This window comes from Pteropus vampyrus, unplaced genomic scaffold (genome assembly GCF_000151845.1).
Source record: "Pteropus vampyrus isolate Shadow unplaced genomic scaffold, Pvam_2.0 Scaffold358, whole genome shotgun sequence".
Lineage (NCBI taxonomy): Eukaryota > Metazoa > Chordata > Mammalia > Chiroptera > Pteropodidae > Pteropus > Pteropus vampyrus.
The window spans coordinates 1,691,506-1,702,801 of NW_011889139.1; the positions used below are offsets into that span (position 1 = coordinate 1,691,506).

The window sequence follows — 11,296 nt, forward strand, 5'->3', positions numbered from 1 at the left end:
TCAAAAAAGGATACTGGGCTAAGAAAATCTTCACATATAGCTTGTATGAACGTATGTGAAAAAATGAAGAAGAAACAGCAACAGCTAGTCATCTTACCTGATTTATACAATGAAAACTCAACATCAGAAAAAAAAAAAACTAGGGAAATTCAATTACCGTAATCTTAATATAATCTTAATTACCATGATCTATTTTATTGTAAAGTGAGATAAATGTACAATATAATCACCACTTAAATACAATTTGCTCTATCACATTAAATTTATAGTGAACAGTTCTCTATAACATTCTAGAGAGACACAAAATATCAACAACATCAGATCCTGAAATTCAAATAATGTTTTACTCAAATAGAATTATTTCATCAACACAGATATTTCATTGCATTCTCAAAATACTTCTCTGCCCAGAATCCCATTCTGGCACTTGCAGCTTTTGTTTCCTTTCCTGCTTTTGCAAATTATGGCTCATGGCTATTTAAATGTACACTATTCATTAGGTAGTACTCTAAATGCCCTTTTTATTTTCCAAGCAGAGGATGAAGCATACACACAAGAGCCTTCCTTCACTACTTTACATTCTACCCTGACATCTGGGTAATGCTGCCACTTTCCATTTCTAATTGTGCTGAAGCTTTTACTGAAGGGGTGGAGGTCTAAATCAGGGCAGACTCTAACAAAGCAGATTCTCCTATGAGCAAGGAACCTGTTGTGCACAGTGCCACATTCTGACAGCTAAGAGCACACATTTCAGTGGTTGCTTTTTATCCATTGGTCAGAGATTGATATAGATACAATCACAACCCAAACCAAAGAGCATAGAGTGTAAAAAGGACTTAGAAAAACAAACCTTAAAACAAACACATCTAGGTGTTTTATAATCTCTTATTCAAACTGCATTTAAGGCAACGTAGGGTAAAAAATTAGGATTTCCATCACTTTGTCTTTCCAGCTCTTACAATTTTGCTTAACTTTTATAATTATAGGGCCAATCACTGCCTTGGAGGTAGAAGTAAGGGGACTCACAGGGAGAAACTATTGTATAGGCTGTTTGCATGAACAGAAAGCCATATCTAAGTTACCTTCCCATGGCCACCTGATCATTGGGATCCAATGAGCTGGTCTTCCGTTCTATGAGTTCTCGAAGAAGCTAGAGGAAAAAGGAAAGCAACTGATTTATTTATCATCTCCCAGCACTAACTAACTTTAAAAGGGCACAGTAGGAATTCTGAATGGCATAGTGACAGCTCTAAAACTACAATCAATAAGAGACAACCCAGTGGCAAGAGCATGACTGAATTCTCATTAACCCTTTCATATTTATATATCTTTAAAAAGGTGGCTATAGCAATAGCTGGGAACAGGAGTCCATTTGGAAGACTTATTGTACTGCAGTTCATTTCAAATGGATCAATGAATGTGCAACATTCCCTTCATTGTTTTTATGATTAGTTTTGTCCACCTCATCGATATCAATGGAGAATCTTTAAAAGGTCAGGTGGGAAGGGCTGTGTGGCAAAAAGGAAAATACATCAGCTTCTCACCAATAGGATAATGGTACATGGTTAACTTCTGACCTATAACCTCCAGCAATCAAAAGGTCTTCCTCAGGCAAAAGCCTTTATTATATATAATTAAAAGTGTGGACTTCATTCTCTTGCTTTCCATAGCTGGTATTCTAACATGCTGACTATTAAGTGATTTCACCATATATGACACTGACACATTCACAGCCACAATAATTTTGAGAGGGAGCCTAAAGAAAGCCATATGTGCCTACTGCAAATACAACACATAGAACCAGTCTCCCATCTTATACAATTAACTCCATGAGAACTCTAAACTACTGTCCTACTCTCCGCTTAATACTGGGTAGTCCACTGCATGTAATCAAAGTCTAAATCTATATCTTTCACACAGATGTAAGAATCTGCATTGGATCTTAAAGTCCTAGGTGAAGAGAAGCAATGGATTTAAAAGTTAAACATTAAAAAAGGAGACATTCAAATTACAATAATAAAATGACATATCTCTCCTATATAAGTGCTATATACAAGAAAATAGCAAGAGATAAAAATTTCAAAAATCTTCTGAGAGAAATCTACGAGAAGATACCAAAATAAACTAGTTCTTGCTAATCATCTGTCTATAATACAGGTTTGACTTTAAAATTTGTTATTTCACAAAAATAAATGTTTTGTAGGTAAGGCATGGTAGCAATATAAATATTTCACCAAGTTAAATAGCTGAAGTCTTTGGGAGAAGCAGGAGGAGGAATAAATTCCTATGAAAGTATTTCATTCTCTCATTTTCATTTGTTTACGTAAGTAGGCACTGGAAGAAGGAAAACAAATTTATAAAAATATGAATTTCCATATAAGATGAATCTTTATTGCAAAAGGGAAAAGGATATCTCAATTGCAATTAAAAAACTGCCTGTGATGTTTTTTCATTTGCTTATTTTGGACATCATTACTACAGCAATTACATTTAAAAATGTGGGGACCAGAGGCCACTGGTTTATTATCACTAGAAAACAGCAAGCTATTTCTTTACCCTGTTTATCTGATTGATTCCCAACATCTTTCTGGCAGCCAATCTATCAGTTTATCTCTCCTACTTCATCACAGTCACTTCTGGCAGCTAAATACAAGATCCAAATCCAGTGTTACACAGACATACGACACAGTAAACCTATGTAACACTGCTACTCTGTAAACAGCTGCCCTTAAGGCTAAGCAAAAATGGGCTTCTGGTCCCTAGTCAATATGCTGTCAAAAGCAAGGTTGGGGTGGAAGGAAGGGAGGAGAGGTTAGTAATAAAAAAAAATTTTAGAATAAAAAGAGAAGAAAAAGAAGAGAAAGAAAACATAAAAAGGAAGAAAAATGAAATGACTGCATCTCACTGCCTTTACCTTGTTCCAGCCACATGAGAGATTACAACAACTACTCCTGGTTTTCCTAATTGTCTCTGATCCCTTGAGACTGGGGCCATCATGGCCACTGGGGGCAACTGCGCATGGAAGGCTGCCCCAGCACAAAAGGGGTGATCCTCTGGAAGAAAGCCCCATATGCCCTTCCCGAAGGCTGAAAATTGGAGCAGCACAACTGCAGTGGATCTATTTCACTTGCAGTGGCCTCTGCAATTCAGAGTTGGTACAGCATTTATTTTGAAGCGCTCTGTGTACTTCACATATTCTGGATTACATTTTTGCTACCCAAGTGCCTTGCACAGATCTTCTTATTTATTCGTGATTAGGAAGATGGTTTTCTTGCTCTGTCTGGCTGAGTATAGTTTATTCAGTACAATGTTTCAGAAAATCCTGCAGTATGCAAGGTAGGAATAAGAGAGTAGCAAGAAAATACAAGAAAACCATTCCTATTACTATTTCTCACAGCTATCACTATCACCATGTTTAAATTTAGTTAGGAAACTGCCTTCAAAACAGTTGATGAAAAAATGAAGCTTTGGGGATATTGCTAAAGAATTTAATTCAATTTTTATAGCTTACCTTTAAAAACAAACTTTTCCATTAAAATTCAGGTTTCTGTTCCAGTTATTGGAGCTTTTAATTTTGACAATGATATCACAGTATTTGAAATTTTCTATGTGACTGAGAAAATGGAGAGATGTATAAAATATTCTTGTTCTAGTCTGTTATAATTCTCCAAAGAGTTAACTCGGAAAAGCTTGATTATTTCTCTAGTTCTAGAGGAAAATCATAGATGTCATTAGGTTTCCAGGTCAGCCCACAAAAACCTATTTAACCCATAACAACATACATGAGGAATAGCACTGCTAGTACTATTCAGCATCTAATCAGCGTTTATAATACTTTGCCAGGAAAAATGCATGCCAGAATCAGTTAAAAATGGCAGATTGAACACATTAGTTTATTTCTTCTCTCTTCTCAACTTCTCTAAAAGACAACAGAGGAAAAAAATAAATGTATTAATCCACAAGAAAGAAGAGAAAGGGAAAGCTAATGAGAGCATATTTTCATAAAATTTTCAGACAGTCAGGTGATGGAAGAATGAAAGGAAGTTATCACTCAAGTGCCCAGAGGGGATAAAAGTGAAGGTGGAGCTAATTAGGCCTCGCATAATCCCCATGAGAGTGAACTCTTGGGGTAGCAGTTACCATGAAAGGTAGAGAAGGGGGAGGGGACAGAACTACTGGGCCTTCTCCATTATTCCACACAGCCAAGTGACTAACCCCCTCTACCACCTCCTCTCACCTGGTGGAGGGTGGTAGAGAAGTTTAATTCTCTGAAAAAACTGAGCTACAGAAGCTCTGGACTGAGAAATATGAGGCACAGAAGGCTGGGATGAGGTAAAAAGGAAAGATGCTATGCTAATATCTGGGACCTTCTGCCTCCTCCCCCAGCCCTATGCACAGAATGCTAGCACCCAGATATAAAGCTGCCTAGATAGGAGAGCAAAGGAGTCTTTTCTGGAGAAATGGCATGGTCGATCCCCCCTCTTCCCAGAAAATAAAATTTCCAAGTTCTGGCATTTGAGAGCATTCCAGTCAAGAGAGGTAAGTTCACAACAAAATTGTAAAGGAGCCAAAAAACTCTGCTCAGGTTTTAGAGATACCTTCGAATGCCTTACTCTTAATATGAAGAGACAGTTAAAGATCACCAGCATCTGTGGAAAGCCTCAGACATAGACCAAAACAAATAGAAAAAAAAAAGGGCTCAAGAAAGTAATGCAGAAAATAAATCTTGGACAAACAGAATGAAGGAAAGGAGAAGGGAAGGAGGGAAGAACTGAGGAAAAACATCCTCAGAGAAGAGAAAGAAGATATACTTCCATAAGAACTGGATGCTCTAAGAGTAAAACAAAGAGTTAAACAAAAAATAGGAAAATAAACTTCAATAGAACTAAAAGATAAATGTATGAAAATCAGATATAAAACGAAAAGGCAAAAAGATAACATCCTCTTGGCTTGAGAGAAAAGAAAAAAATTTAGAAGGCAACCCAGAATGTCAAACATCTAACAAAGGCTGGGACATTATTAAAGAAATAATAATGAAAATTTCCTCAAATTGAAGGACAGCAGTGAGCCTAAAAGGATCTAGTACAATGAACAAAAAAGACCTTTCCCAAGACACATCATCATGAAATGTGGAACACTAGATGTAAAGAGAAGATCCTAAACGATTAGAGAAAAAATAGGTCACATATAAAGAGGGAAACCGCATGTCCTAGTTTGCCCCAGAGTCCCGGTTTATACCTGTTGTCCCAGTATTCTTTCAGGCAAGCACCTCAAGTGTCCCAGTTTTGACAATAAATTATTGTCACTCTATCTATTAAGGAATGAAAATCTAAATGGGATTAGACATCTCAATAGCAATAGCAGATACCAGAGGACGGCTGAGCAATGCTTTCAAAATTCTGAGGAAAATGACTTTCAACCTCAAATTCCATGCACAGCCAAATATTAACCAAGTATGAGAGTTACATGAAGACATTTTCACACATGCAAGGACTCAACAATTTACTTTCCACACACTCCTTCACAGGAAGACGTGCTTCAGTAAAATGAGAGCATACAGCAAGGAGAAAGACATGAGATGTTAGAAAACAGGTCTAACTCAGGAAAGAAGCAAAGGCAAGTCCCAAGACTACAGATGGCAGAGGCCCAGAAAGGAACAGAGTCCAAGGAACTCTAGAAGGGAGTCCTCCAGAGGAAATATCAGAGGGAGGGGAAAGTGATAGGTTTTATATATATGTGCGTGTGTATATATACACACACACACACACACACACACACACACACACACATATATACACACACACACACACACACACACACACACACACACACACACATATTTTTTTTTCCCCAAGGCATTTTGAGTATGTGGGAAGAAAAATACCAAGAGATACATAGAAAACTAAGCAAATCCTTTTTTAAAAAGGCATTATTAGCTCTAGGAAAAAATAAATTTGTAAGAAATATAATCATAGTATATTACTTGTGAACAACATCTATATAGTCATAATATTGTAAATACTCTTTTTTCACAAAACGGTGACAATAAGTACACCAGAATGGAGAACTAAAGTGTAGAGAGAGGGAGTATAGGAAAGTGAGGGCCTCACTACCATAATGGGAAGTCAAGAGATGATTTGATAAATGATTGAAGTTGATAATTCAACAGTAGTATAAATTATTTTATTTAAAAATATGCAAGTAATTAGAAAAAACTAAAAGTATGGGAAGTTTCTACCCTTCAGGACTTCTTAGCACCACAGAATTACATTTCTTAGGTAATGGAGAACCCAAGAAGAATTTGTCACTATTTATTTAGCAATGTCCAGAGAAAAAGAGTATAAATGTTTTTGAAAAATCTTCCCAGACTGCAAATTCACACTGAGAAATTTTACCATTCCTACAAAGGAAAAAAAAGACAGGAGGATCACAGATATACCAATTAAAACTCTTATCAATATTTTTCTGTTTCCTAAACATGGCAACACACTAGAAATAGTACTAATAATATTTATTTTGATTTGCTGCAGATAATGCCAAATAACTGTTAACAGCTCTACTGAGATATAATTCACTTACCATACAATTCACCCATTCAAAATTCATATAATTTTCATCACATTTAATTTTAGAACACTGTCATCCCACCTAAAAGAAACCCCATAGCTATTAGCTTGTATCCCCAGGATACTCCAGACACATACCCCCATGGCCCTAAGCAACCACTAATCTTTTTGTCTTTATTATATGTCCATTCTAGACATTTCAGATAAATTGGATATAATATATGGCCTTTTATGACTGGCTTCTGTCACTTAACATGTTTTCAAGGTTCATCCATGTTGCAGCATACGTCAGTACTTCATTACTTTTTATGGCTGAATAATATTCCATTGTATGAATTATACCGTATTTTTTATTCATTGATCAGTTGAAGGACATATGAGTCGTTTTTACTTCATGGCTATTATGAATAATGCTGCTATAGGCATTCATTACAAATTCTCGTGTGAACATATTTTTCATTTCTCCTGGGTATATACCTAGGAGTGGAATAGCTCAGTCATATAGTTACTCTATATTTAAAATTTTGAGGAACTGCCTGACTGTTTTCCAAAGAAGCTGCACCAGTTTATATTCCCACCACTAGTGTTTGAGAGGTCCAATTTTTCTGCATCCTTGCCAGCACTGCTATTCTCTGACTTTTTGATTATAGCATCCTAAAGAGTATAAAGTATCTCACTGTGGTTTTGATTTGCATTTCTCTGAGGGCTAACGAGGCTGAGCATCTTCCTGTGCTTACTGCCCATGTGCGTACCTTCTTTAGAGAAATGTCTAATCAGTTAAATGTGTAAATGCTTTACACATTTTTTAACTAGGTTGTCTTTTTATTACTCAGTTGTAAGAGTACTTTATATATTCTAGATACCAGTACTTTAACAACTCCCATTCTGTGGGTTGTCTTTTCCCTTTCTTGATGGCATGATTTGCAGTAGAAGTTTTAAATTCTGATACAGCTCAATTTTTTTTCTTTTGTCATTTGTGCTTCTGGTATTCTATCTAAGAAACCACTGCCTCGACCAAGAACATAAAGATTTACTCCTGTTTATTCTAAAAGTTTTATAGTTTTAGCTCTTATATTTAGATCTATTATCCATTTTGAGTTATTTCTGTGTATGGTGTGAGGTACGAGTCCAACTTCATGCTTTTGCATGTGGATATTCAATTGCACCATTTGCTGAAAGACTATTTCTTCCCCCATTGAATTGTTTTGGCACCCTTGTCTAAGAGCCTAGTAATTTTTAAAGCATTTGGTTTTATGGCCACATTATTCCCTGGATTTCTGAATTTGTGACCCACAGTTATTGATTCTTACCTCTCAGGCTTCCATGATTCATAGCCACAGATGCTTGAAATGGAAAAAAGCTTGGGGCAATCCTCCATTTAACTTACTTAGACTTGCTGAGTCAGGATTTTTCAAACTCCCTCCCCAATACATAGCGAGCATGTGAAAGAAGTGCAATCAAATCCTCTCACATGTGTTTCTATCCCTCTGTCATTGAAAGATACAAAAAGCATACTCACAAGGCTTGGGTTTACTCTTTCCTCAGCTTCCTTTCTAGTTTCCACAAGAATTCTTAGTGAAAATGTATCTATTTCTGCTCTGCCTTCTGCTTTACCACCTCTTTTGTTTGTTCTCAGCTTTCCAGCCTTTCAAATTATCCCCAAAAAGAGTCATGTGCAATTTCTATACACTATATTTGAAATATACAAAAACTAAATCCACATAATTTCAAATAGCTAGGAAGAAATTACTGTACATGTCTTTAGTATAAAATTGTCACAAAAATAACCCACTCCCATAGGTAACTATTTTTTGTTTCCTTTCCACATTGCCCACTCACTCCTCAAACAATTCTATACCACTATAACATTTCTGTCTCCATTATTCTACTGAAATAACTCATGTCAAGAACTCGAGATCTTCATGTCTAATGGACATCTGTCATGACTCATCTTACTAGACTTCCTGAAGCAGCAAGTGACACTGGACATTCTCATTTTCCTAAAACATTCTTTTCTTGGAATCTTTGAGGCACCTCCCTTGTTTTAGTCCATATTCAGCCAGCTCTTCTACCCAAACATTAAATGCTAACATTCCTCAAGGCTCACTTCCAAGCTTCTTCTTCTCACTTCATATGCCTTCCCTATGAGGTTTATTCTACTCTCAAGGCTTCAATGACCTAAGAGTTATCCCTGGGATTTCTTTTCCCTTAAGCTCAATACCTAATCCATCTCCAAGCCTTATATATATAATCCACTAATTCATGAATCTGTCTACTCTATATCTTCACTGCCTATACCCTATTTAGTATAGACTATTACTTTCTTCATTAATTCAATATTTATTGAGCACTAGGAAAACAATGAGGAATAATAAAACTGGCATGGTCTCAACTGCATCAGTATAATTTCCTTACATTTGCTCTTGCCCCTTCTCCATTTTGCTCTCATTATAGTCAAAGTAATATTTTCAAAATTCAAATGTGTCCGAAGATAAAATTCTTATTGCAGTCTAAAGGCCCAACACAATCTGGCAGCTATCTATCTCTCTGGCCTAGCCTTCTACCTCTATGCTCTGGTCCTACCAGCATTTTCTCTATACCTGAAATGCTCCCAGGCTCACTCCAACCATGGAGCCCTTTTTTGCACATGCACTGCCGGGAACATGCAATAACTATTTACCTGCTTACATCCCACCTCCTTCTCTCCTCATTCATTAAATCTCAGCTTAGTCATCTCTTCCTCAGAGAAATCTTTCTTACATGTACTCCTCAACACAAATACTCATTATGTATTTGTTGTACTTAAATTTTATTAGTGAATCACTAAAATTAAAGTCTACTTCCTCCACTAGCCGACCATATGCTTCACAGAGAACAGAAGATATATATTTGACTGTGCTCATTCTCCCTGTACTGGCCTGTTGAAGGAGCTCAATAAATATATACACAGATAGGGAAAAAAATTGTTTCTAGGAGAAAATACCAAATTTTTGTTTACTTTATCATACTCACGCACACTCCCTGTCAGTGTTTTAAACAAAAGAAATACTATATAAACCATGATTCTAATCCAGAGTACAACTATCTACCAAAGCAACTAAAGAACCTACTTGTTTTTGTCATTAAATTTTCAGCAATTCTTCTTCCCCAAACAATATTTTCTTTCTCACACATCTTAGACAGGGCCTAGAGAACAGGGTGGTTTAAGTGGGTGAGATTTACCTTTTTTTTCACCTATTCCATTATTTTTATTTAGGATAATACCTCCTTCTAAAACTCATAAAACACATTGCTCCTTTACATATGTTGTGTCTCCAGCAAACACAAATGCACACATACACATTCCCCATCTCTCCTTTTTTTAAATTAATTTTTTATGGTGACATTGGTTAACAAAATCCAGTAAGTTTCAGCTGTACACTTTAACAGTAAGGCATATACATAGTTACACTGTGTGTTTGTTCACCTCCATATTTAGATTTCTTTCTGTCACCACATATTTGACTCCTTTACCCCGTTTACCTCCCTCCTCCTCCTACCCTCTAGTAACCACTAGTCTATAGTCCATGTCCATGAGTCTCTGCTTGTTTGTCCTGTTCATTTGTTTACCCCTTTTTTAACCATCCCAAGAGTACCCACATTTAAAAATAAATAAATGAAAATTTAATCCAAAAAAAATGAAAAGATCTTAAAACACTTCTCATTCTTTTACTGTTAAAATGATGTAGATCTATCCTCTCTCGGGTCTTATTTCGCGAAGAAAAAAGTTGGCTCTTCTCAGGGAAAGGAGAGAGGAAACAAATCTTTTGTGTTTCCTCTAACCCCACTCCCATACCCTGACCCTTTCTGTAGTAGCTCTGAGTTGGTCCTTTTATTGCCAAAAAGGTGTCTTGACATTTTTGTAATAAAGATCTGAATTAATTCTAATACAGTGTTTTCTATTTAAATATCTCTTATCTGTGAAATAGATTTGTCGAATCTTAGTTGTAGGATTCCTTCTCCCATTTTCTAAGATCTAATGCTTCTAGAGATGAACTTTCAATTATATGAGTATGTGTGCTGCACGGTTCAACACAAGTATAAATATCTACTGAGTCAGTATAATGCCATACAAGCTTTCGAATCTGACATATCTGGGTTTTGAGTTCCAGCTATGCCCTTACTAGCTATGTGATTTCCGACAAGTTATTTTACCTCTGAGATTCAGTTTCCTCATCCATAAAGTGGTAATAATTGTACCTCACACAACTGATTTGAGACTTTAAAGGATGAAAAGAGAAAAGTATTTAGTAAAATGTCAATAAACAGAAATATTATCAACATCAGGTAATAATACTCACAGATAATCCTCAAACCCCATTTGGGACAAAAAAATTCAACATCTTCTATAGCTAAATCACCACAGCCACAAACAATGAACGAGTACAATAATTCAATTTTCCTTTCTACTGATTTTCAACAGTAGATAACAAATAAGATCTGAAATGAAGAAAAGCAGAATAGAAGAAAATGTAAAAAGCATAGGAAAGTCACATAAATAGTAAGTCAGTACTTGAAAAATATGCGATTATTTGCAGTATTTTCCCAAACCAGACCATGATAAATTGGAGCAAAAGTGATCTTTTCCATTATCGTGTATTCTATTTGAAGAACTGCTATTCCCTTTCCATGACCTGGAACTACCCCCACCAACTGCTGATCACACAATTCCCTCTATCTAGAAGCCTTCC

The 11,296-nt window shown here is 36.1% G+C and overlaps 1 protein-coding gene across 4 annotated transcripts in view; it reads right to left on the reverse strand.

The window, feature by feature from the left end:
• Nucleotides 1-11,296, reverse strand: part of AATF (apoptosis antagonizing transcription factor) — a 122,006-nt gene that overhangs the window by 60,745 nt on the left and 49,965 nt on the right. For all 4 annotated transcript variants that reach the window (XM_023522862.1, XM_023522861.1, XM_011379393.2 and 1 more), the window contains exon 9: nucleotides 1,083-1,150. In XM_023522862.1, coding sequence (XP_023378630.1) covers nucleotides 1,083-1,150 — 68 coding nt within the window. The remainder of the gene's footprint in view (nucleotides 1-1,082; nucleotides 1,151-11,296) is intronic.